This window comes from Falco rusticolus, chromosome 4 (genome assembly GCF_015220075.1).
Source record: "Falco rusticolus isolate bFalRus1 chromosome 4, bFalRus1.pri, whole genome shotgun sequence".
Taxonomy (NCBI): Eukaryota; Metazoa; Chordata; class Aves; order Falconiformes; family Falconidae; genus Falco; species Falco rusticolus.
The window spans coordinates 73,062,509-73,090,419 of NC_051190.1; the positions used below are offsets into that span (position 1 = coordinate 73,062,509).

The 27,911-nt window shown below is 39.6% G+C and overlaps 1 protein-coding gene and 1 long non-coding RNA gene across 12 annotated transcripts in view; one reads left to right on the forward strand and one right to left on the reverse strand.

The window, feature by feature from the left end:
- Positions 1–26,477, forward strand: part of CUBN (cubilin) — a 155,263-nt gene extending 128,786 nt beyond the window's left edge. For 9 of the 11 annotated variants that reach the window (XM_037387144.1, XM_037387146.1, XM_037387145.1 and 6 more), the window contains 11 exons: positions 5,555–5,755; positions 7,965–8,094; positions 9,005–9,222; positions 19,420–19,625; positions 20,484–20,646; positions 21,113–21,321; positions 21,967–22,114; positions 22,231–22,412; positions 23,531–23,696; positions 25,517–25,752; positions 26,154–26,477. In XM_037387144.1, coding sequence (XP_037243041.1) covers positions 5,555–5,755; positions 7,965–8,094; positions 9,005–9,222; positions 19,420–19,625; positions 20,484–20,646; positions 21,113–21,321; positions 21,967–22,114; positions 22,231–22,412; positions 23,531–23,696; positions 25,517–25,752; positions 26,154–26,261 — 1,967 coding nt within the window. In that variant the 3' untranslated portion in view covers positions 26,262–26,477. Of the gene's footprint in view, positions 1–5,554; positions 5,756–7,964; positions 8,095–8,196; positions 8,442–9,004; positions 9,223–19,419; positions 19,626–20,483; positions 20,647–21,112; positions 21,322–21,966; positions 22,115–22,230; positions 22,413–23,530; positions 23,697–25,516; positions 25,753–26,153 lie in introns of those variants that run through there. The other 2 variants (XM_037387150.1, XM_037387152.1) reach the window with 2 other exon arrangements.
- On the reverse strand, positions 1,435–12,253 carry LOC119147763. Its single transcript, XR_005104142.1, has 3 exons — positions 12,240–12,253; positions 8,450–8,452; positions 1,435–1,535 (listed from the first exon to the last, which is right to left on the reverse strand). It is a non-coding gene; the product is annotated as an uncharacterized LOC119147763 (long non-coding RNA).
- Positions 26,478–27,911: the final 1,434 nt, after the last annotated feature.

A 27,911-nucleotide genomic window follows, 5' to 3' on the forward strand; every position in this document is an offset into this window, starting at 1 on the left:
GTTAAAAACATTTACAGCTATTCCATATGCAAGGAAGCATTGCACCTGATTAAGATTGTTGCTGAGTGTGGCCTTTAAAATTTTAACCATTTAGTACAGATATTCTGGACTGGCTTTTTAAAGTTTAGTTACATGTCCAATTAACATAACTTACTACCTATTTGACCTTTCAAAAGAAATCCAATTGTTGTTTTTTTCATGGTTGTTTAGTAATGAAATGAAGTATTTAAAATAATGCCTGTAAGGCATACATATCTCATTGACATTAACTGGTTGATATATCTTTTCCAGAAAATTAGAAGGCAGAAAGTAATTGCCTGTAGTGCAGAGACACAGTGGTACAAAATTGAATGACTTCATGGGTTTGTCACGGATCTCTGCTATAGAGTAGTTATGTTTTCAATTATGATGAGACGCCTGCTCTGATTATAAAGAACAACTCCAAATGAGGCCATTAACCCACAGCAGTGATATAATGTCAGTATCTGAAATGAAATGAATATGACATGCATGTACTTAATATTAAATCTCTATTAAGCCCTAAATATAGCAAGTAACAGAGCAAGAAAGAACTGCATTTGTTGATTTTGTGATCATAATTCAATCTAAATTGGCTGCTTCATGATAGGTAGAAAAATTGGTTTTATCAGACTTTGAACCTCTGAAAATAGACACCTAATTTAGGTTATCATCTAGATTTATCTCCTCCTATAGTGAAGAGAAAAAGTACTTTAAACTCAAAACCAGATGTGTTGTACAGGTGGAATGAAATGCCTTCTGAAGTCCCCCATCACCCTCTTTACCATTGACTATTACAAGAAGAAGTAGACAATAACTTACACAAGATACTTAAGATTTGGGCAGCAAAACATAGGCAAGATTAACCCTATGAATAGAATTTAGCTTAGTCTCTGATTTACTTGCAGCCTGAAGAATGTTGCATCCTGTGCAAAACTGAATATAGTTATAGAACCTCTCTTATGATTTGCCTGTTTCACTTGCTTCTTGCAGTACCACCTGCATTGTTGTGTTTGGTTATTTTATAATAATGAAATTATTATAACAAATGAGTGGTGGACTTGGTAGGGCTACATTAATGGTTGGACTCGATGGTCTTAAAGGTCTTTTCCAACCTAAACAATTCTATGATTCTAAATCTGTCCTCCCTCCTTGGATTAGCGGTCTACACAAATCTAACATACTAAAGTAATAAACAAAGCTGATTTATCTATCTTAGTAAACTTACTAGCTAGGAAATAATTAATCACATCCATCTTTTGGTCATAAGCTTTATTCAGATGAATGTCGCTACAAATACACCTCTAGGACAGCTATGACAGTGCATTATTAAATGGCTGTAATACTCTTCAAGTATGAATGTAACATCCAATAAAATCTGAGTTCCAAATCATGGAAAATTAGGGGAAATGGCTGTGGGGGAGGAAGCAGTCAGAAACTCATGTTGTTTATGCGGGGGAATGCTATGTCTGGGGCTCCAATCATAAGGGGGACTAGTCAGTTTCCAAATCCTCCGCCTCCTGCAATACCTGCTTTTAGAATTCTGTAGTATTTATACTCTGTCCATACAAAATAACCGTATTTGTGTTGATACCATGTCAGCCTGAAAAATGTTCTAATAATTTGTTTATTTCTCCTTTTTTTTTCTAAACATGCAACTGTAATTTTGCAATCTAGGATAGGGTCACTGCTTCATTTTGGAATTGTTTTTATCTGATTTCTCAGTTGTTTCTAGGCAATTCAGAAAGTAGCCAAGTTTTGCAATAGGTTATTTTGAAAGAGGAGATATATAGAGATATGTATATATGAAAGACTTGGAATTCCTTGCTTTCAAAATAGTATCTTGTGCTATGGAGCTGGTTAATGTATTGCATAGGATTATATATATGCATATTACTTTACATTAGTAAGTACTAATTGCATTACCATTTATAGCAGAAACTACAGTTGTGAACCAAAAGCTCATTATTTTAAGTTTTACAAACTTTAAATGAAAAGACAGGTTCTGCCTCAATACAAAATGAAATAGAATCTATGGCTATAGACAGAAAGATGGAAAGAGGACATTGTTATTAGTGATCAGATAGTTAGAGACCCAAGTTTGGTCAAAGTTTTTATGCAGGCATCATATCAAATAAATGATTTGATGGAGAGTAATGAGACTGAACAGAAATTTCTGCTAATTGGAAGGAAGACAGCACAAAGCATATTTCAAACTGTAACGTAAGGGCAACTGAAGCTCTTACTATGTGAACTTTGGAGACATGAGTCAATGTGTCAAAAGCTGACCGGTACCAAGAGATGATTATTTAAATAGAGTGCAGATAGATAACAAAAGGCCCTGAAAGCAAATACACACAGCAATTCAAAGAAAAAGGATTCATAACATCAGGCCAAATAATTGATCTCTTGAGCAGAATTTGGAAGAAATACCGTTAAGGCTAGAGGAACGAATGGTACAGTATCTATCTTGGAAAAATTACTGTTTCTTGGGTGAGAGTCATAGCTATGTGAAGGATGGGGAAGAGTTTATATTAAAGATAATAAATGGAAAAAATTGACAATATTTAGATCTAGCCTGGATGTGAAAACCTAGAGAGAACAAAATCATGGACATGGACCTAGTGAGAGCAGGCAAAATGGTGAGGCATAAATAAAGAGGATGGAATGGAAGACTTGGCGGGGGGGCAGCGGGGCTCTCCTGTTGAATGGTTTTGTTGAGAGACAGAAATAAGATTTTAGGCTGAACAGAAAGAGGCCTGGAGGTAGGAAGTACACTTACGGGGTCATCAGCACAGAGATAGTAGTTGCATCTGTCCTTGCAAATGAGATTATACAGAGCTAATATGGAGATAGAGAAAGACAGGAGAGAAGATGTTTCATTGAATCCTCATGGATGAATCGGAAGAGAGAATACAGTAATACCAGAAGGATGAGCAAAAGCTCTTAGTAGACAAGATTTTATGAAGAAAAACAGCGACAGCTATGTGGAAAGTGCCTGTCAGCTCAAAGAGGATGTGGGTCTGACATCTGGCTAAGAAAAGATCTCTGGAGACTCATGAAAAGCTGCTTCATTGTAGTGCAAGGGACAGAACTTGGTCTAGAAAAGATCTAAGATGATAGAATTAGAGGAAATAAACTACAGAGGAGAATCGCTGATGATGTGCTGAGTATGTGTAGAGGCTGGAAGTATGGCATGAGGAGACAGAACAGAAGAGGCTGAGGCTGGGCATTATTTACATAATAATGCATTTAGTATGATGAGGCATTAAGGAAAGTGTAAACAAGAGAATAAGTTATAGGATAGAGATCATTTAATCATCAGTCCTGCCAGAATTCATGGGTCATAAATGATATTTGCCTGAAAAATGAGGATCCAAAGACTTTTGCTCACAATTCTACATCAGCCATTTTATTCTTCCCAGTGCAGCAGTTCAAAACAACTTGTGGTGGGTATTGTGGACCTTTGCTTTGCTGAGAAATCTGTTTCACTTCATGCCTTTCTCCAAAGTCTTTTCAGGAAAGGACCTGAATTGCTTTCTCAATTTTTTTCCATTCTGAAATAGCACTTGTGTCTGTTTCTTACCCCCTGTTTTTCTGTATTTAAAAGTGTATTATGCTCTTTAATTGAATCACACTGTCAAGTATTCTCATAATAGGGTAAGACATGAAGAATATTTTTATTAATTATTTTATTAACAGTATAATCAGGTATCTGATGTGGCTGATTGTTTTTGGCTTAGTTACTCTTGTTAGAGTCAGACAAACACCATATTTCCCTATTGCCATAATTGTAAAACACGTTAGAATACTTTGTCTTCATTGAGAGAGAAGGACTTTTAAAATGAAAACTCCAGAGAGGATCTAAAATATACCTGACTGCTGGGATCACCCTGCTGTTCTTGTGAAACAGAGTTATCACTCCATTCCTATTTGTCATCCTGTTCAATATGAGTCATCCTGTTTCCTGCAACACTAGGAAGCAGCTTGTTTTGACTGGACAGTCTGCAGGAGTCACTCTGCTGCAACAGTAGGCTCAGCATCTCTCCTGTTAAATTTAGTTAATTCTTTATTAATCCTTTGCAGTTTCCTTAACTGCCCCATTGTTGCTAACAGATTGCTGAACATGATAACTTAACCTCAACAAACATGTGACACCCCAGCTTCCATTTTGCTTGTAAATGATGAAGACGAAGACAAAGAAGACATCAGGTTGTTCTACAAGCATAACAACTAACGAAGCTCATTTTTCAGTAGATGTGTACTATGTTTTTCACTGACAGCATTCATCCAGCTTTCTTGTATAACCCATGTGGCTCCCTTCTCACTTCCACACGATACCAACCTCTCTGGCTTCCACCATACATGCCTTGGTGGTGCCACTCTGGGTACCACCAACTTCTCCCCATGCTTGTGGCTCCCAGCTGGACAGGGAGGCGGTGACATGGCTCTGAGCTCCCAGGGTGCCGATGGCTGGTGCTTGGCAGGTCTCTGCCTAAACTCACAGCCTTACACTGAAAGCACAGCTTGTCCTTCTTTGGTGACATTTCCCTGGCATGCTAACTCAGCTGCTGACCTTCATTAAACTTACATGAGCTTAATGTATTATGAGACTTCTTGTCTCAGTCAAATATGTTTGCGAATGGTGAGGTGGCTAGGAAGTCAGGAAGGGCAGGGAATCGAGAGATGATGTCTCCTCCAGAAACCTAATTGCAAATGAGAAACTGGAAACCAATAGGAGAAAATAGTAGAACAGTACATTCCCCATTTCTATGGTTTTTGGTTCTTCTGAATGGGCCGCTTTTCACTCAACCTACTATCTGCACTGATTTGCCCCATAAAGCAGATTGCTCTTGAAAATCATTGGGTGTTTTCCTATGGCTCAGTCATCTCCAGATGTCCACTGACTGCCGCAGTTACAGCATTTCAGTGGCAAACTGCAAGATTGAATTTTTTTTTTTAGTCTTCTGAGTCAACCTGAAGAATCTGGTTTTAGGTACTCCAGAGTTTGAGGGAATTGAGAAAGAAGTCAGCTCTGAAACATGTTAGTGTATGAACTGTTTATTTGTTTTCCAAAATTCTCACTTTTAGTGATTTAAAATTCCCTGCACTGACTGCTGACTTCTGCATTAGGGGAAAGAAATACCAGGGAGTTGGTTGCCTGTAACAAAGGGTATGTTGCTTTGACCTGCAGAGGCAAGCCATGCTTTTGTTAGGTCCTCTCATCTCCTCATAGATGGTGTTTCCTCATCCCATGAACTCAAGGGGCCTGGAGCCTTTTCCAGATGATAGGATGTGTTGAATGAGACCAGTCTGATGTTTTATATACAAGGTGTCTGCCGTTTTCTGCCTCAGTTTTTCTGCATGTTATAAAATCGACAGTTGCTTCCTCAGCAAGCAAATGAGATCCTGATATCCTGGAATGGAAAGTAATATAAAATTTAATTCTTATCCTGCGTGAGGTCTATATACTTGCAGCTCAGTAGATCACAAGGAAAATACACTGCTAACACTTCTGCATTATATGTCCACACAGCCCCAGCACTCTTGAGCAGAATTTGTCTTTATGATGGATTAAGCATCTTCCGTGGGACGAGGGTTACCCCACATCCTCTCATCACGCTCTGTGGTAATCAGCTCCCTGCCCCGGTCAGTGTCTTTGGACCTACGCTGCTCAACTTCTACACTGACTCCCACATTGCAGGCTTTGGATTCCAGGCGAGATACACAACAGTTGGTGAGTAGCCACTGTCCTGTTCTTTAGGTTTTAGATGGTAGGAATGCTCCGGCTGGATAATGGTTTGGTGTAGGAAATGTACCTCATTTGGGGAATAACTTAGATGGGTGTAGATGGTTCATATTCCCTCTGCACTTGCCAAAGAGAGCTCTCAGAAACAGGACATGGGGCTGCTTGGTGTGTGTTGTCACTGGCCGATGTGTTATCTCACAACTTTCATTTCAAGACTCTACATTGGACCAAGTCAGGAACTGAAACACTTCTTTGCTGTATAAAACAAATGCAGCTCATTTGGGCGGCGTAGGGGTTTGGTTGGTTGGTTGGATGTTTTTTTTTACAATGTTTAAGGAGAAACCTGTTTATTTAACTGAGTTAATTTAAAAGATTTTATCATATACAGGAGAATGGTCTGATTCTCAGTTACACTAAAACTATGTTATTAAAAATGGGAACCAAAACAGGATCTTTAAATGGATCCAGCTATATGCCTCCATTTGATGACCCTCTTGCAGTGCCAGGTATTAGTAAAAATAAAAGTCGGGATCTAGATACATTTTTATTCTTTAATAAATATTTTCACCTAAACTTTTTGTCATTCACATGAAATCTGTTTTGTTTTAAAGAGGAAATACATATTAGAAAAAGAAGTTTCCAACTGAGTTTAGAATTTACATGAAATATAAATACCCTAAAGGATTAATCTTCTTTTCAGAACCTGTTTTAGTATTTTCTAGGTTTAACTTGTAGAGACAGTACTTTGATTTTTTAAGTCATCATTTTCTAACTGCAGAGAAAAATGCGAGTTCTTAACTTTGGTATTTCCCTTAGTGCATTCCTCATGTTTGAAGCCACAGCAAAAAGCATAAGGCTAAATTCTTTATATAAAATGAATGGCCTGATACAGATAAGACAGAGGGAATGGCACTGAGAAATGACAATGTGCAGTTACTCATGGAAAAGACCTTCATAACTCACTGAAGTCAGTTGCTGCTATCTGACTTGTGACTTCTGACATTTGAGAAAGATGACTGAAGCCTTATTAGCTTGTTGTTGTATACAAAGCAGATTCTAGCAATTAACATTCCTCTTCCCTCTAGTTGTACTGTTTGCTGAAAAAAAAATGAAAAATGCTTCCCCCTCCTAGTGCAGAATAATACTGTTTCTTTATCCTCCCAGCCCCTGTCCTTTATCTGCCAGTGCTCCCGGGGCCGCCAGCCTGAGCCGCTGGGCAGCCAGGGGCTCTGCATCCAGCAGCACCCTGTATGGGACTGCCTTTGTTAAGGTCGTGGCCTGGGCAATGGCATGTCCTTTAAAACATGAAAAGCTGTGTGTGGCTTTGAGCTGTTAATCAACAGGACGCAGGGAAATGTTTTTTGCTAAGTTAGGATTATAAAATAAAGGCTGAAGCTAACAATGGAGATTAAAGTTGGTTTTATAATAGTTCTTGTTCCCTCAAGCACTGAAGCTGGGAACAAACATTAGCCACATCCTGCCCTCATCAGCATCCGTGGTGTGAGAAGCCAAGCAGTTCACAGCTTGCTCAGCCAGAGAGCAAGTATGCAGTCCTCCAACTCAGCCACCCCCCACTGCTGGCAAGTCCCAGCACAGGGTGAAGTGCGGAACACTCCCCAGGGTCAGTGATACCTTGGGACTGCTCTCTGCCTTCCTGCACAGAACAAATGCTACAGCGATGCCCTAGCCCTGCCAGGAGGTGGAAGAATTATGAGGCTCTGTGAACAGTTATTTCAGAAAAGGCAGGGTCAGGGCTCAGTACAACTGTGGCTGCTTTTGTGTCACTGCCAAACTTTCAGAGGCTTCCATGGGGCCAGAGTTTGAGTGAAGGAATGTCTTTGCCCACACATCAGCCAGGTTTCTCTTGGCAAGCTAGAATGGGTGCAGAACTACTCCAGACACACCTTCATCACACTGCTGCATGGGGCACCTGCCCCATCCCACTGCTCCCTGGTCCTACTGCAGCAAAATTGAAATCAGGCTCAATTTTTTACTGCACAAAGATGGAGCCATTGACATTTGGTGTGGATGAGTAACAACCTGTTACTTCCACCTTTAAAAGTTTTAGGCATACAGCAAAGACTGCTTCTAATTTATCAAGGACTTTCCTTATGGCTAAACTCCTGCAAGAATATGAGAATTAGGACCAAGCTAGTATTCAGACACTAATCACTCTTTTTTTCTGTTTCCCCTACAGCTTGTGGTGGCATTTTCAATGGCTCTGTTGGTGTTATCAGCAGTCCGGCCCATTCAGTTCTTGATTACCACAACAACATGAACTGTTCGTACTACATCACAGTTGGAAATGGCAAAGTAGTGGCCCTCAAGTATGTAATCCAAGTTCAGCTTGTTATTAAGGGGGAAGGGAGGTCTCTGACTCCAATTAAAGGCAGAAATTATTGACAATTTTCTATCTTTCCTTTTCCAAGGGGAAGCTGAACTAAAATGAGAAATGGCTACTGAAGGCACATTTATCAACCTCAGGCTCCCTTACATCTTTCTCTGTAACTTGTTCTGTGCAGAACATCACCAGAATTTTAACTTCCCAGTTTGGTTACCAAGAGGACTAAGAGATTTTAAAAATGCAGCTCATGCTTTAGTCAAATTCTTTCAGCCTTTGAGGAGTTACGAGACATCTATGAGTTTATATAAGAAAAAAATATTCTTTTAGAAGGCTGGTACTCACTTTGCAGATCAAGTATTATTATACCCACCCAGAAAGAGTATACTTCCGAGTGTGCTGTCTTGCCTAAAAGAGGGATATTGCTACCACAAAAAAAAAAAAGGATACATTCTTCTGTAATATATATGCTGATCATGAATTAAGAATTGAGAGGACATTTCCCAACTAAGGTGAAGACCCAGATGGTCTGCACTCTGACCCTGAATTTTATATGCCACTTGTGCCCGAAGAAATTGCAGCCTGAACAATCTGCAGAAGTGAGACAGGGTGTGTTTGCAAAGCGGAGGTGTGCTGCTTCACAGAAAGCTGAAGTGTGCTGACAGCTTGCCTTGCAAGAGACCCAGTGGGTGAAAGTCACAATTTCTTTGAGGGTGGTTGGCTGGAGTGTTTTGTCATGCAGCTAATAGTTCTGCTTGCTTGTTCTTGTAGAGAAATGTTTGTGTATGGCTTTGGCTACTGCTATTACTTGGGCCTTTCCTCAGGCACTAAAAACACATGTAACACAGGAACAGAAATGAAAATGTGATACCTAAAGCTCCAAGTGTATTTTACAGATTCAACAGCTTCCAGCTCGAAATATCTCCCTCCTGCTACAAAGATTATGTGGCTGTATATGACGGCTCAGACACCCATGCTCCTCTCCTTGGGAAATTTTGTGGCTCAGAACTGCCTCCGAATATTAAGAGCTCCAGTAATAACTTGTTCCTGGTGTTTAACACTGACTTCTTTGGAGCAGACAGGGGATGGAAAGCATCTTTCAGAGAGACCTTAGGTAAGAGTGTTATCAGACTCATAACCCCAAGAATCTGCTGGTAAGTAATTTCCTTTGGTGAGAAGCAGTTATAGTCTCCCTCACTAGGGATGCTGGAAGCAGAAGAATGTTTCAGATTTGGCAGATACTGAGTGAGCTTATGGATCCCTGCATTCCAGCCCTGGTTCTGAACTGATTCCTTTTATTCTTTGCTAACCTCTTTCTGCCTCTCTGAAGCTACAGATATTTCTTGGGTGACTGAAGGCTTAGCAGCACCCAAAGGCCTCTCTTTTGGGGAAATCTGGCAATACCTGAAAATTCTCATTCTTCTGCAGTCAAAGTTTGGTGGTGCGCTAAAGATGCCTCCTTTCCATCTATCCTCAATTTCCATTTCCTTGCAGTTCACCTCGCACGTTTTTAAAACCTGAAGTGTTAAGGTCAGTTAAGACTGGGGTCCCCCCCAAGGCACCACTGTGCTGACCTTTACTGGTTTGGAGGATCAGTCTGGTTAGCTGGCGATAACATAAATGGAATCACAGGAAGAAGGCACTGGATGTTAAATGTTTTGATAGACACAGGAATCAGGGGCATTGGCATAAAAAAAGGTTTAAACCCAGTAGTATATTTTTAAGATCAAGGTGTAAAAGGAGCTTTTAGACTTCTTATGTCTGATTTTTTGAGGGATGATAAGCAACAAATGATTATTACATGTAAATTGATTTCATGTCATCACAACTAGTTTCCTGTGTAATTAACTCAATGTTTTTGAGATCTAGAAAGAAGTAATTGTCCCGTTTACAAAGCTGGCACTCAGACAGTTCAGAATGAAAGGCCTTTGTGGCAGAACAAACGTAGTCTTCTGCTGAGTCATTGAATCCCCTCCCAATCCCCAGCCAGCAACTTTCTCATTTGATACAGTCCAAGAAAGTATTTACAGATAAGGAAAATAACTGGTTCTACAGGCTTTGCCAAGAAAAATATTCCCACAGAACCTCATGGTCATTACTATTATTAACTCTTCCTTTGCTTCAGTCTAAGTAATTGCTACAAGAATTTTTAAGACCACTCTTGTGGACTGTTATTTCAAGTAGTAATGTTGCTTCACATGTTGCTGTCTTTAAACCCTTAGGTATCAGTTGTCAGAGATATCCCACAGCCTGGCTTTGTGTTTCCAGGGTGAGATCATCAGGAACTCCCCAAGCTCTTGCTCTTCCTGTTGGCATACAGTCAATTTCTTTAGCCACTGCCTTTAAATTTATTTGTGCAACTTGCCAGAGATTCTTCTTAAGCACCAATGTAAAAGGAGCCAAGCCCTTCAAGTCAGTACCATGCCTGATAATTTCCTAGAGTGAGGAGAAGCCTGTTATGAATAAACTTTGGTAACAATTAGGCTAAGTGTCAGAGGGACATTTCTGCAGGCTCCCAAGGAAAGGGAGGTTGTGATGTTATAGGAGTTACTCAGGAGAAATGGAGTTACAAGTTGGAAAAGAAGGCCATGCAGAGTTGTGGGTTGTGTGACAAAGAGGCCATGGTGGTGAGATGCTTAATGGTAGGTCTTCTTTCTTGATTGTGCGAAGCAAGCCACAGGGACTAAACCACACAGCCAATAGGAGGGATCCTGACAGTCCCATGCTAGTACATAATGGCAAAAAAAGTAGAAAAGTATGTCATAAAAGGAAAACATGAGTCACAGTCCTATGTTTCGTTTGACTTGTCCAGTGAGACATCTTTGTACTATGCGGTCTGAGATCCTGCTTCAAATGAAAGAGAATAAAACCATGAAGATCTAAAAGCCTGTTATTCTAAATGGTGCTTTAGAGAAGCTCCCTCATGTCTGTCAAAAGATAAAACCCATGTGGTTTTGTAAGAGTACGAGTGCAATCGGATGACAATTAATAATGATAAATCTCTTGGATAAGGAAGATGGTATCTATAGAGAAACAAGAAGCTGCATTCTCTGTTGGATGACAATGAGAACATTATTCTGTAGATACCCTAGGGAAGTACAACTGGATAACATAATTATTGCAGTCTGTTTAATGTTGTGAGTGACCCTGTTTGTGTATTGGAAAGGAGCAAGCAGAAACAGTACACTTGTTTGTAGCAAACTAAACTATTTCCTTTCCTCACAAGCTCTTCCAGTTTCTTTCCTGATCAGGCTTCTCTCAGAGGTACTGCCAAAATCCAGGGTTATCCATTCTTTCTCTCTTGTGAAATCTGTTAGCAAGGAGGTCATCAGATAACCATTGTGGTGTCAGGGAAGACAGAAGATGAAGTAGGAAACTCACAGAAACCTAGCAAGACTGACAGTAACCAGACATTCAAAGAGTTAAACCCTGAAATCTGTGTAGAAAAATATGCTCTGTTTTCATTAGAACAATTTCTTTCCATCACTGAATCCTGCACCCACTAGAATATTCAGAATCCCCCCAGTAGTCAGAAAAGGAGACTAACGAAGTATGAAATAGTATTAATTTAATGGTATGGCAACATCTCACCTGTTTTGGTCAAATATCTTTCCTTTCACCATGCTACTCTGTACGCTGTGCAGTATCGTGTTAAGTGCACATTCCACTAGCAATGTTCTCGTTCATAACTGACTCTGTGATGTGGTGCATTTGAGGCAGGAGAACATAATGGCCCTTAGCGCAGTTCAGAGCCTTTATAATTTCACTGTCTCTGCTGCTAAGTTTGGACACTTGCCAGCCTCATTTTTGGAGTCACTTGGACAACCACTGAGACACAGCTCTCAGGCTGAGCTAGTGAATGGGGCTGAGTGGGGGTTCCCAGCCTGCTCCAGGTGCTAGATTTGTAGGAAAAAAACTTACCTCAGTTACCACTGACCTTTTTTCTGCCTTTGTTTTCAGTCTGTAAAATGAGAATTATACCTCCTTTCCACAGCAAGCGTGTGCTTCTCTAGATGATCAATGAACGGATGAGGTAAATCAATATCAGCTTAAGGCATTTGATTACATGAAATATCTTTGTGAAAGAAGGAAAACTAAGATCTCTCCCCAAAGAATGAGGTCTGCGTGTACTAAGCTTGTGACTCAGCCAAAGACCTCCTAATTATCTCTCCAGCTCTAAGGGGAGACCTGAGCTTTTCAGCTGACCCTGGCTGGCAGGGGCAGAACCTGCACATACTTCTGCCATCCCTGCTGTGATAGCAGGGGCTTCGTACTTCAGTGATAAATGGAGCTTCTGAGTACTCCCATTTGGCAGTGGGGTGACCCTCTCACCCCAATTTGTGATCCCTTTGAGGCTTATGATAGAAAGGCTGAGAAGACGTGTAAGGGTTTGGGATTTTTTTCTCGTTTTTAAAGAGTCAGCAACAGCTGTGGGGAAATGTAGCTGTGACCTTATTAACAGCACATCATTCCTCCTTGGCAGCTCTCTGTGCTTGTGTACGTAGCTCCGTTGCCTCAGTAATGAAAAATATATCACATCCTAAACCATCACGGAAGGATCTAGGGGTTTTCTGAAGTGCAGCTCGTTGAAGCTGTCTGAGGAAGCTGCGTGAATTTACGAGAAGCGAAGTGTTACACATGGTTAGATAAGTGGGTTGAGTCAGAAAGCTCTTCCTGAGCTTTCCTGCGTTTTCTTCACAAAATGCAGGCAAAACTGAAACAGCTGGGACAGCGGGGAAGGTGGGATGGAGGAGGGCAGGAATACTGCCTGCTTTTTCTCTACAGCCCTAAATTCTGCTGGACTTCAAGCTGTACCAGCCCCTTCCCCTCCCCTTTTTTACACTATCTGTTGTGAACATGGAGGATAATGTCACATTTATGCTTAGTAAAAGAGCAGTATGGTGTACCTGTATTAATACCAATGTTGTCCCTTGTTTGCATTACCTCTGGGCTTATCAAGCTCATGGGCTGCGATTCCACTGAGCCAGGCACTGCACAGGTAGAATAAAGCAACAAGCTGCTGTCACAAAGAGATTATGATTCAAACACAAGATGAAGAAAACCAGACGGTTGTAGACAGGCAAGAAGAATAGGGTGACAACAATGAGAAAACTAATGGTGTAGGCTCTAAGGCAGACAAAATGCCTCCAAAACCTTTGGCAACCATTAAGCTTTTGGAATTTGAAATTCCTTAAACACCCTGTCCTCTGCATTGTCCTCAGTTTGCCCAGTTTTTTCCTCAAAAGATCCCTCTATCCTTTTTATTCAAATGAGCATTTCTGTTGAATGAATATTAATTGTTTTACATAAGAAAAAAAAACAATAAGCAAATAGAGTTCAGGAGAAAAATAGTTGGAAAAAGAAACCTGCTCTGATATACCAGAAAAATGCATTAATAGGTAATTTACATAAATAATCTAGTATGCATATTACAGAAATAGATGATAATCTATATGCTTTTCCTCCTGACAAAGTGATCTGTAACTTACCTGATAAATCACTCGCAGATATCTGCTTTCCCTTATTCTATTAGCTGTGTATTGAATTACTTATTTCCTGTTTGGAATTCAATACACTGGCTATCACTGATGGGTTTACTATTATGCTCTCCCCTAATGAAGTTAAAGTGTACTTTTATAAAAAAGGATCCAGTAAAATTTTCACAGCATTTTTATTCTATTTTATTTTATCAACAAAAAGTTTGCCCAATATATATATATTTTATATATATATATATATACAATATAGTTCTAAGTCCAATTCGGCCCTGCAGACTGAAAGCTTGGCTCACTCTGTCGTCAGTTTCTAGGTGGGGGTTTTCAGCAGTGCTCAGCATGCACAACTGCTGTGGGGTTTTTTTGGATTGTTCAGAATTGCTGAACACCCTCCCCAGTTCTGAGTGGACAATATAAGGTGTAAAATACTGTTTTGGTTATTCTATTACATAGGTCAGGGTTAGGAGTTCTTGTCTGAGTCGTTTCTAAATTCTTAAACCAGCAGCAGTAATTCATTGCATTGATTTATGTAAATAATGTTAGCACCTGCTGTAGGTGGCACCAGGCACCTCTACTGACAACAGCAGTTATGGCTTGTTAGGGGGGAAAGGACTCAGCACAGCTGAATCTCAGTTTTCCTGCAAACTTTTCTCCCTTCAACAAAAAAATCTTAGAGAAACATGTCCTTGACTTGGCATGTGAATGCTGTTGCATCTTCTCATTCCTTGGGAAAAGCAGTAGTGCCTGGCAGAGATTTCACAGCCCATTAGGACCAGTTTCCAGGAGTGCATCTCAAGATATCCAACCTGGACTTAGAACCTGATGCTGCAGGAGGTCTAGCTGAGAAGCAAATTGCCTGAAACTCACAAGTCTTCTCACAAAAATTTCTTTGGCCTTTTGGTTCACACAGTTTTTACCAAATATATTGCACATTTCAGATTCATTACATTGTCATGGCTTACCTATGATTAGCTAATCTATTAAAATAATGAATGAATTATGGCTAATAATATATTTTCTTGATCTTCTTATAGTCTATGAAAATAAGAACATCTGTAACAAGCTCAGAAGATGTGTTCATAAGTCATAATTTCTGGACTGTTTCTAAATGTATTTTGGGGCTTAGCTATAAAAATATGCATCAGCTTGAAATCTGACTAAATTTAGAAAGCACTTGCGGTGTTGAAATACATCTCTTCAATATCTCTGAAAAAAAATACAACCGTTGAGCTAAGGGATAGTCTACAAATGCCTCTCAGAAATGCCGGTTGTTTAATGTCTGTGACATTTCTTCTCCCAGAGCAAAATAAATAGAAGTGGTTTGCACACTGGACATACAAGAAGAGAGGCAGACATTTAAATAAGATATTTCTGACTGATCTGAAAAAACGAGGTGAAAGATTATTTTCAGACACAGTGACTACATACAGTTTTGTAGTGACTAAATGGTTAAAAACTGATGGGGTATTCAGATTAAAAGCACTTCACACACCTGTGGGTGAACTCCTGCTGGCATGAACTGTCTTAGCTTAACTGAAGTCAGTGACTTCTTCAGCTGAAAATCTGTACTCTGGTGCATATAAACGGAGGGTGAGGAGACATTTCTGACTCACATTGCAGGAGAGATCTGCAGAGGCCCGGGTGGCTGTGATGCCAAGTATGTTAATGGAGTATTAGAAAGTATTAGAATGAGGCCAGACTGCATGTCTGCCTCTGTTCTCCCAGAGAGGCGTTGAGGAGATGGATAGGATGGTACGTACCTTACAGTTTTGCAGAACTGGGGCAGGCTTGGCAGAGAGCATGTCTGGACTGTTATATTTGGGATCAGCCAATGGTGTAAGAACTTAAGAATATGAACTTTGTCTGACTGCATTTGTGAAATTCTGCTAAAGCAGGAGACTGGGGCTTTGCAGTCCTAAATGTCACTGCTGGTACCATTGCCAGGCCATCAAACCAGTCAGTGAACTTTTCTGCCTAATGGCTAGGCCAAGGACTAAAAAAATGAGTCCTGTGCTTTCAGAAGTCTTCTCCTGAAATGTTGCCGGCACCGTGGTCGTCAGGGCTGGCACTGGTGCCACGTGAAGTTGTGATGTCTGTACAGTGACTGCTAAACACAGGAACAGCTCAGCTCAGCGCAGCTTGCGAAGGTTACCCAACCTTCTGTATCAGCCATGAGATGAAGTACAACAGCACAGTTCCTCCCTCCAGCCCTATGTCCTTCTGAGCCCTGATGTTTGATGCCATGATCCAAACAATCTATGAGCTAATAATTACAGCCACAATTAGTCCAGCCACTCCTCTGCACTGGAAATAAGACCTATCAGGAAAGAAGCATTGGACTTGGCAGAGTAAATCTTTGCTGCTTCTGATTTTTAGTTCAGATGGAGAGAAGCCTAGAGTTCCCAGGGATGCTGGTAGGTGAGAATAAATGTGATTCAGAAGTCTGAGAGAGGAGTTTCATTACTAGAACAGTTCTTTCAGCTTTGCTGTCTTCTAATAGATGTTTGTGGGGCTCATTTAGTAAGAAGGGAAGGACATCAAAATTTGTTTGTTGTGTTTTGAAATACCACGGGTTTAGTTGTTTCTGGTAGATTTAAAACTACTCAGTAGGCTCCCTTTCATTGCATCCATACCTGTATAAATGAACCTTACCCTGGCTGTGCTTCAAAGGCAGACAGCTCCAAAGTTTCATCTTCATCTTCATTCCATGTCTAGAGGATGTAACTCTTAACAGAGAAACACGTGCTTGGTCTCTGCTGTAATTATTTTTATTTGCCACAGGGATCCTTCAATTCCTTCTTTTCTGAATGGTCTTTCAGTCTTTTAGTTTTGTTAATGCTTCCTACCAAAAGCAATTAGTGATGACAGTGTATGCCCTAGTTCTTCTGATAATTTGTGTTCTCTGGCAAGCTGTTTATGAGGAGGACAAGATTGCAATCTGATTTATGATGGCCTTACGATTTTTATTTTAAATAAGAAACCAGAAACCGAAAAAACACAGCCAGCCATGCGTCCCTCTGCCCACACACAAATTGTTCTATAAGGTACATTTATCAGTATTTTTATCAAGTTCAGCTTTTAATACCTAAGAGTCTGTTCTATAAATTAACAGACTTCTCAGCCCCAGGTTTTGCCTAAATTTTAGGTGCGATTTTTTTCTGGCTGTGTCAGCCAGTGATCAATATTATTCCATTAATGATCACCAGCAGGCTGGATGTCTACTATTTGGCCTTCTGTTCAGATGCGGTGCTGATTTTTAAAATTATAAACTGTGTCCTGGCTAAAATGCAGTGCAGTAGTGTTTCTCTTAGCATGAGTTCCCTCCTGTTAAGCAGTTGTTTTTTCATGTAGTTGTGGGTATTCCCTTTGATCTATACAGCTTCACTGTTCTGTAACTTTTAGTGACTGCAATGAGATGTAATGTTGATCAGTACTAAAAAGCAGCAAGATGGATAGATTTTTCAACAACGGCTGCTCTTTGCTTAGCTTGATGCAACACTACTTGATATCTGGTTGACTTCCAGTCTAGCTGTTATTTATAATGTACTGTCCTGTAAGCAGCTGACTCATCCCCAGCTGAGCAGGCTAGGCATTGTGAAAGCTAATGATGAAACCACATCTTTATTAACTCTAAGTCATACTTTTAGTTATTTTATCTCCCCTTAGATGCTATTACTGGCTAACTAGCTAAAATTAATTTTCTGATAATGAGGATTTGGCCTGTTTCTGTCTCTGGGAGGTCCATTTTATGTGCTGTATGCACAGTTTACCTACATTTGTGTTTTTGTCTTCTGAGCTCTCTTTACAGCAGCACCGCTAACAGGCCAAGACATTTGATATCCAAAAAAGGGACAATCCAACAGCACTGAGCGCCTTCCTGTTGCATGGCTCTGTGGCAATTCCCTGACTCCTGTTGCAATGGTCTGACTGGCACCCCTGCAACTCTAACCCTGAAAAGGGTGAAGAGGAGCTTTTGTAAGGTGTCTGACCCATATATCACTTCTGACTCAGCGTTGCAGGGGTGGATGGTCACACTGTAATTTATGCCTAATGATTATGTGCTTAATGTTATGTTTAGTAGAAGGCGTCCAAAATGCTGAGCAGGAAACGGCTCCAACAAAATTGTTTCAGGAGAACTAAATAAATCATGCAGAAGGGTGAACCCAGAGAAAAATACAGTGAAACTGCAGTCTTAGGGTCCAGGCAACCTCCTGTCTGACATCTGCCTCCTTCCTAGACTATTTGTAAGAACGTGATTTATTGTTCACATTTCTCCCACTGTTGTTCTCAGCTTCTGCAGTGGCATTAAAAGGAACACTAACACTTTCCCAAGTTTCTGAATTCATTACCAGCCCACAAAACTGGACTAGAATCTATTAATTCCTGACTTTTTCACTTTGTAATAAGTTTCTTCTATTCATTTTTAGCTATAGCAAAAGCTTAAATCTCATGTTGTTAAGATTTTGGTTTAAGCAAGCTGCTTTGTAGGGTGGAGTTTTTCCGGCTTTGGTTAGAGCAGGACAACAATTAGCCTTAGTCATTCTGGTTTAACCATTACAGTCTTGCAAGACAGGGTTCTCCAACCCTGGGTTACTGATGCAATCCTGAATGCTTGGATGCTGATTTTTCACCAGAGGGATCTTTTGTAATACTGTAACTTAAGTAGGGCGCAGTCTTGTATGACTGAAAGTATATCAGTGTGTTAGGGTTAAGTCACTGTACGTCAGCCAGACGAGCATATTTTACACACACAGATGAAATTCTGAAACTCCGCTCATGTTGCTGGGCCGCAGCTGTAGCTTCATTTATTACCAATTTCTCCTAAAGGGATTCGGTGTGGGAGATAACGGGCTGCTTGCAGTTACTGCTTTGCTCTGTGCTGTTTACAAGAACTCTTTCTCAGACTCAAATGCAAGAGTATGAACCATACTTTATTTGAATTCCTGAGTTAAAAGAGTGGCCAGGAGACCCCATGGAAACTGGGGAAGTAAGTAAATAAATTGATCAGATTTAATAGCCCAGTCCAACTTCTGGAAATCAAAGTACAAAAAACAAAGAAAGTAAAAAAGAAAAATCTCTTCAGAGAGACAGTATTTTTTGCTTGTTTGTAATTAGATGCGATAAAAGGGTTCTGATCTTCTAATAACGGCTTTTCTCCAAAAGTAATTTCTTTCAATGCGACTGAAAACGTGATAGGGTTCAGATTTTCACAGCGAGTAATTCCAGGACTTAGCTCAGTCTGTGGGATCCAAATAAAAAGCAGCTTGCTTTTCAGAGGGGTTGTAAGTTCCCACCAAGCAAAACACTTCCAGAAGTAAGTCCCTTTTAGCTAGATTCCTGAGTATGAGTCAGGGTCCCAGTGTCAGGCTGCCAAATTCAGTCCTCCCAGAACGGGTCGTATTGCCAAAATAAGCAACTCTACATTTTTTACCACATTTTCAAAGTCAACAACCCAGTGCCCCCTACTGTCCAAATATTCTTATTAGCAGGTAAGAACCACCGTTCTATTTAATTTCTGTCCTCTGTCTTCCTACAGTCTCTTTTAAAAAAACCCCGTTGCTACATTTTCAAAGTGGATACTGATTTTATATGCAAAGAGAAGACACGATCTTAATTCACTCTACCAAATCTTAATTGTGATTCTTATCTATCTAACACTGTTTTTGTTGAAAGCCTTTTAATCATTCAGATGGTCTTTGTGAGACAGGACAGTAAAATTCTGAAGCACAGAAAAACGATGCTGGCTTGACATGAAAGAGTTGAATATTAAATAAATGCCAGGAATTACTTTTTGAAAGCTTCTGCTTCTTCAACAGGACCTCGGAATGGCTGTGGTGGTTACTTGACAAATTCAGATTATCGCTTTGGCTCTCCAGTCTCCAATGTGACCAGAAGATATGAGAAAAATCTGGACTGTGTATGGACCATAACTGCACCTGTAAACAAACTGATCAACCTCACCTTCACTTCATTTGTGCTTGAAGCACAGTCTGCTAAGACTTGCCGATATGATTATGTCAAAGTAAGATAGCTGCGTATTTTAACAAGAAAATATTAGTGAGATACAATCCATTATCCTCTCCTTGTAAAACTTCATTAATAGAAAACGGTCTTAAGAAGAAATTAAATTGCTTAATATAATTACATTTTTTTGTTGGGTTAGATTACTACTCTAGATGACATCTTGCCTTTCTGGAAACTAATAATAGTTTTGTCATTGTTATGGTCTTATGTCAAGCTTCTGGTCTTAGGCTGCCTATATAAATGAGTATTATTTCACAGAATAGAAACAAAACAAAACTCAAGCGCTTTGAAAGTAAACTTGCAGCTTCATTATCATACACAATTGCTTGAAAAGTCTTTAATCTGTAAAATTTTGAATAAGTAAGTCTTGATGCTCAATGCTCACCTGTGAAAGCTGTTTTCTTGGGGATGAGTGTAAAATACATAGGACAGCAGAACACTGCTAAATGAGATCCACCAAGGAAAATTATAGATCCTGTTGAGCATTAGAAAAGCTCAATGAAACTAGGAATTAATTCTACATTTTCTTGAATAATATCAACCTTTCTATTGAAGAGCACTTTGGGATTACATATAAAAAAGAAAACAGAATGCCAATTTAAAAGAGAATAAATTTTCAATAGATTTTCTGAGGCAGGACCAGCATGTTCCATAATGGGATTTACACTGTCCAACAGAATTAGTTAGTATGGCAGTGAATAATTATAGTAATCAAGAACGTCCTATTAAAGCACAAGACCACCTACGGTGCTTTCAAGTGAAAGAAATGATAATGTCAGGAGGGGTCAGAGAACTTTATTTCTGTTTGTTTGTTGTGCCTAAACTGTTAGTGGCTTACATACTTTTCTTCTTTCAGCTTTATGATGGAGATAATGAAAATGCCAATTTAGCTGGCACATTCTGTGGATCTACAGTGCCAGCTCCTTTTATTTCTACCCGTAATTCCTTGACTGTGAAATTTGTCACGGACAATTCTGTGGAAAGGGAGGGTTTCAATGCCACCTACACTACAGTGGATCGTAAGTATACATATACATGTATGCATATATATTGTTGTGACTCTTTTGTGGAAATACGTATTCAAGTAATAAGTCATCAAAATTTGTTTTAGATATCGGTCTCAGGAAGGGGCAAAGACAGTCCTTAGCACAGCATCTAAAAGCAAGCTAAAATCACCACGGCTAGACCCCAAGACTCTTCGGTCTTGGCTGGTTGCAAGGGTGGCTGTCAGTCTGGAGTGCAAAACAGAACACTCACAGATTATTAACAAATACCCTGATATTGTAGGGAAAAAACATTTATTTGAGTTTTATGACATGCATTGACACAGCATTAGCATGTGTTTTACTTTTTTTTTTTTTGTTATTCTAGAGCCTCACAGGTAAATACAAAACTGCATTGTCCAGTGTAATTTTGTCCCATATATATTCTTCCCCAGTTGGAAAGGTTTTCACTCTACGATGCGTATATTACTGTTTTACACAGGACCATGTGGAGGAATATATAATGCAACTTCTACATCCCTGACCGCAACGTCTCCTAACTTCCCGAATGAATACCCACCATTTACTCTCTGTACTTGGGTCATCGATGCCCCTCCGCAACAGCAAGTCAGGGTAGTGGTAGAGGCCTTCCACCTCCATTCTGGCCAGGACTGTACTCAGAACTACCTGGAGCTCCAGGATTCACCAACAGTAAGAAATTTACTGGTGATACCATTCCCCATTCACATTCAGCTCCCTTCACTCTTTGTAAAGAGATGTGACACCCACCATTTGGTAGTAGATTAACTGGTGATTCTGTGCGAGGGCCACACCGTGCCCCACTTAAGGTGTATTAACCGGTACAAAGACTTCATGGAAGCACACTATATAGACATTGAGTTAGACCTGGTAAGTGTTACACAGTTTTTTACAGTTGCACCAAGTAACAGAGCTGCCAAACTTAACACCCAGGAAATACTGCTCAACAGCAAGTTTTCATAAACTAATTGCACTTCCTTCCATCCAAGAACCATAATAAAAATGAATATTCATGCAAAGAAGAGTGTTTGTAAAAAGCAGCAGAAAAACCCTACTGTTATGTCCTTTGTGTTATATTAGCTGAAACCTTCTTTCCTTGATTCTTATTTTGGAATGAAAATACCTGTTACATTTGATTTGTTTCTCATAATAATTGAACCTAAATGTTGAGACAGTATTAATTGATTTCCATGAGAACTTTAAAATGTGATTGCATAACTGATATAGAGAGTGTTGAGAGATATATTCACCCAAAGTTCAGTAAGTAGAAAACCAAATTATATTACTAAGTAACTTGTGACATGTATTGAATTCCAGCACAGCCAAGGATCAGTCCATAGATTCTGTGGCACTGAAACTTTTCCAGTCCCTGAATTTTATTCTTATGATCGCACTGCCATCGTGACTTTCAAATCAGATGAATACATGATTAATAATGGAGTCAGATTTACCTATCAAGCTACAGGTAAGCTTGAAGAAATGTCTAAAAAGTCTACCTACCATTCTCTTTGTTTATTTCATACAGTGAAAAGCAATACAGAGATCTGAAATCTTTACATGTTTCTGGTTTTCTGTCTCAAGGATGCAGCAGAGTGTATAACCAGCCGTTTGGTTACCTGAAGAGCCCTGGTTGGCCTGGTCGTCACCCCAGTAATATGGACTGTTCTATCATTCTACAAGCTCCCCTGAATCACACGATTTCTCTCTTTTTCCATGCTTTCAGCTTGGAAGACAGCGTACAGTGTTCACGTGATTTCCTAGAGGTATCAAACAAGTATACGTATTTTCTGGGCATGCGTCAAAATTTGCTGAATTCAAGGGAAATTAATAAGCTTGGATCAAATCTGAGCTGAATTGACATTAGGGACTAATTTATTGCTACAGATTTGTGGTGGAAGGGACTGAGATGTTACAGTAAGAGCTGAAACAATAGACACTATAGTAAGTGCAAAACCAATGAATAAACAGTTTCATCATCAGCTAACTCATCCTTACCTAGCTCTTGTTGATGTTACCCAGTTAACAGGGCAAGCTGGGGTAGTTTTCATCCAATATTAACATCTGTGCATAAACAGAAAGCCATAAATCTGAGTGCTTTCATTCCAGCAGTAGAATCCATCTGCTTGTTATTTTTCTTGAAAATAATTTTTTTTCCTAAAAAAGCATTTTTTCTTAAAAAAAAAAAAAAGAGCTCTAGTAACAAGTGTAGGATACTTGCAAAGGTATTTTGTGTCAATAAAAAGCATACCCTCCTACACAATCCTCACGCTGTCCTTTCAACCTTGTTGAAGCTTTCCCTGTTCACTGGTCAGATGACAAGAATCCGATGTCTGTGGCAGAATCATTATTTAGTTCTCCTTTCATAACCTCTTTACTTTCTCAAGAAATGGATCTGACCACCAGCATTATCGGAGCTCAGAAGAAAATCAGATTTAGTCTGAGCTATGTAATATGATCTGTGTTTAATGTGGCCAGGGAAAAGAGTGGTCTGTAGGGCAAATAATTAATCTTTTCATCTGGAATATTAAAATTTCTTATGAAAAGTAAAACATGGACTTGAATTGCAAAAGCACATCTTCGCTACTAGTCAAGTAATTTTTTTCGGTCAGGAGATGAACCACACCATAAAATTTAGCTACCTGTTTTTGATGAAACTTGTTCTGTGCAATTACTTACAAAACTCAGGCAGACTGGTTAATGGTCTCTTTTCCCTTCTATGCAAGAATATATAGTAGGAAAAATAACAGTATTAAAATTATAATTATGGTATGCATGCAAGTCGCTACATAGTTTGTGCTGTGCTTGTGTCCCTGCATAATTGTACTGGTATATAACAGGCATCGGGATTTAATGCTGACAGTGGGGTTTTTGTCCCTTGAAGGTCAGAAATGGGAGTGATGTGCAATCACCACTACTTGGCAGGTTCTGTGGAAACAGTGTGCCCAGTCCCATCTTCCCCCAAAATCACGTTGTCTACCTTCGTTTCAAGAGTGATATTTCAGGGGCTCGTGATGGATATGAAATTACTTGGACTTCATCATCAAATGGTAAGGCTGTAATTCCAAAGTAATATCACTTAGCAATTGTACACAGAAGGAAAATACAGAAATGCGGAATTCGGCCTGCTCGGTTTTCATCAACACTTAAGACCTTCCCAAGCACCCATCGCCCACCCCATTCAGTCACTGCAGAGAGGTAGATGTTCCTCAAGATGAGTGGGATGAGATCCATTTTATGTGACAGAAGCAATTCCCTTTCTCTAACGTTGACAACCTCAGATGATAAAGTCCACTTAGGATGAAGATCTGCCTCTTTCACTGAGAGGTCAGAAAGTATCAGTAACATCTGTCTGGGGATCCACAGAGTGGTCGTGGTGGTCAGCCTGCTCCATTAATAGTCCAGTTATGCCCTAGGATCTAGACACTGCTAAGCCTGAGGAGGACTGAAATTTGCCCCAGGAAAATAACCTACCTATAATGCTGTGTAGTGACGGTATCATAGGCACATTCATAAATGGCTTATGAAATGGCAATGAATAGCTGGGTAATAGTTTGTTCATGGCACTAAGTTGCTGGAAGTAGGGAAGCTCATGGTCAGTTGAAAAGTCCTACACAATAACCTTAACAGTATCGAGTGGCTTGGTGATGAAAAGAAAGATAAAGCTCAGTGTTGGAAAGTGTTGAAGAACGTGGGCAAAAAAAGACAATCCTAACTTTACTTACAAAAATGTGGGCTCTGAGTTGACTTCTAGTACTCAGCAGCAAGATCTTGAGGGTAAAATAGTTTCATGAAAACAAGAGCTCGCTGCTCACTAATAGTCAAGTAGGCTAACACAATACTAGGAATTGCTGGGAAGAGAGAGCACATAGACAGTCACTGTATAAATCCATAGTTCAGACGCAAACTGAATGATGTGCCCGGTTCTGGTCTCCTCTTATAAAGAAACCAGTATAACTAATGGCTCAACATGAAAAAAGGCTTCTGTATGACATATGCTGAGCCTTTTCAATCTGGATAAGAAACTACTGAGGTCTATAAAATTGAGCAGTATTGGATGATAAATAATGATCAACGTTCATTGACGTTTCCCATAGAAGAACTAAAGGCCATCAGGTAAAGTCAGGAGGTGGTAGATCCAAACCAAACCAAACCAACCAGTTCTTCACACAGTATGCAGTTAAGCTGTGGAGCTCCTTCCCATAGGATGCTACAATTCTACATGAATTTGAGGGGTACCTGAAGAAGTTAACGGAAGACATCTGTTAAACACTATTAAGTTCAAAGATGCCATCTCTGGGAGCTGGAAGCTGAAAATTCTTGGAGACTGAGAGTAATCTGGGGCATGATCTGCACATGCTCACTCTTACTCTATTAACTTGCATTTCTCCCAGGGTATCTGCTTCTGCCCACTGTTGGAGATTTAATTTTGGTATAAATGAACTTTAGTTTACTTAATAAGACTATTTTCTCTGAATTTGTCATCTGTATTTTTCTATCAGGTGAAGATGCACTACTTTTCATTGAAAGAACAGCCAAAAAGAATTTGTCTCTAGTTGAGTAGTTGGGAACTGAACTGACCAAGGAATAGACTTAAGGCTTTGATTCCTGTTTCAAAGACTTTTGGGGTTTTTGATTTTTAATATCCAGTGATCATCTAATGCCCACTGCGTACTCTTCTAAGGCTGCTGAAGCTAGAGCCTCAGTTTGTTTCTTATTGGAATAATGCTGTTATCCACACCCGTTGTTCCAGCTCCCGGTATCTCTCTCTGTTTTTCAGTGTTACTACTAATACTGTACTAATTCTACTACATCATGTAGTATCTTGTGAAACTAAGCCTTTTGGCTAATTAACAGTGTCTGTTTCCAGGATGCGGCGGAACATTATACGGCAGCACTGGCTCATTTGCTAGTCCCAACTACCCAGCAACGTACCAGAACAACACTGATTGTGAGTGGGCCATTACTGTGCCCAAGGGACAAATTGTCACAGTGAACTTTGATTTCATCAGCATCGATGACCCAGGGGATTGTGGTAGCAACTACCTGATCCTTTACGATGGGCCAGATGCCAGCTGTCCCCCAGTCGGGCCGTACTGTGGAATGGTATGTATCGCCTACTGTCTCTGACCCAGTAAATGGTTAAAACGAATATTTACTGTGCACATTGTCATGTGCAAGACTGTTTCGCCAATACTGGCATGAATTCCACATAGATGTGTGGAAGTGAAGGCTTAAGGGGTGTGCGGCACCTCAGAAGCTTTCCAGTGCACCTTACGGTGACATCTAGTGGGAGGCATCAAGATATTTTGCTCTGTATTTAGTATTTGTGATTTAAATATTTGTAATACCCTGAGGGAGAAATGCAACAGCAATCTCTAGCACTGACTTGAGGTCACTTCCCATCTATGATCCAATTTGTGCCTCATTTTTATCTCTCTGACTGGCTTTTCCATAGGATCTTGATGTTCTAAAAAGCTTTTAATTTTTCTTGTCTTTAATTTTAGGATACGAACATCGCTCCATTTACTGCTACGTCTCATCAAGTGTATATAAAATTTCATGCTGAATATGTGACTTTGCCATCAGGATTCCATTTAAGCTGGATGAGCTAAAACACTCTTTATGAGAAATATATTACCATTCCTTGCTATATGGAAGAGACTTTAGATCATAAAATAAGTTTGAAATCTGGTTATGACAATTGCAGCTGAAGTAAGACCTTTTAAAAATTACTGTATGTGTAGTTGTTATGAATTTAACAATGTCAAAAAAATATGTACTCCCGTTGTACTTAAAATAAACTGTTATCTACCCAACTGGGAAAATGAGCTTTTGCTAGTTTTTGGAACATGGTTTTTTACATTCTGCTACATAATTCCAAAGTTTTGCATTTAGTGCTATAAAAAATGAATGAGCCAGGATAAAACTGAAACACAAAATATTCAAAATGAAGTTGTCCTTAATCAGTTCTATAGACCTACGTGGTTTTGTCCAAGGCATCTTTGAAAATGTTGAAAACATTTGAATGAAATCAGAAATTGCTAAAAAGTGGCCCCTGTCCTGCAGTCACTTACACAGAGAACTTTGCTGAAGGTCTTTCAGTAAGGCCGTGCATCGGGTAAAAGAACCTGGCTGGATAAGTACTCGAGCATTCACTGAAGTTTAACACAGTAAGGACATGCGATGGCATTAAATCTTAACCACATTAAGAAGTAATGTCAGCATCAGAGCCTTATGTTCAATATACATAAATACCTGTGATTACATTTATTGAGTTATATCTTCAAGCTTCAAAATCTGTTTTGCAACTGAATATAAAAAACTTGTGAGACTTTAGTAACTATGTCATCTTCCTATCTAAAAGTAACTAGTTCACCTTGTAGGCAACTTCCTAGACACTTAAAAAATAGATATAACTTCAGAATAGGGCAGACATAAATATATCAATTGACCTTTGACAAGAATTAGTTTTTCCCTTACCCAGGCTAACGTACATCATACATTAAAAATGTTGTTGGCAGGGTATACAGAGGATGCAGATTCCCACCATGGAACACTTTCTCTGACAACCCAGAACGAATTATAAGTTCATTTCTTCAATGTCACCCATGGTGGACAGGCAAGAGGAATTCACACTGCAGCAATCAGAATTCACACTGGCCTCATCAGAACTCTCACTTCGTAACTATTACAAAGAGTCACTTACAGGGAAGTAATTCCTTAACGTGATTGCTGCAATAATTAGTTATGACATGATATTGAAGTGTCAATGATATTAAAGTGTCAATGAGGTTCTAAAAAAATCTTGGAACTCTTTGAAGATTTCTCAGTGAATACTGAAAAAGCCATAATTCCACAAACATACAAAACTTTATAGTGGCTGAGAAGCCATCTTGGTTAAAATAAAATATAGAAAACACAAAACAGAGAAAAAGGACAAAAAAGTAGATGGCAAGCTGTAAAATACAACTCAAAATCACCTGGTAATAGGTTAGAGAGAAACCTGTGAACTCTTGCTGGCCAAAAGAATTAGACGTAAACCAGCATTTTTTAATTGTCCAAGGACCAAGAAAAAACCAGCTGATGTACAGGTGATGCTTCTGCTAACACGCTGAAGTGTAACATGGGAAAAAGAGAAATATCTGTATTTGGATCAAACTAGGAGACATCTATATCCTACTGAGCGGGTGGCAAAACAGAAAGTTTCTCAAATAAGGGAAGACCATATAGTGAATATAAACATTTTTGGTTTAGTGGCCCAG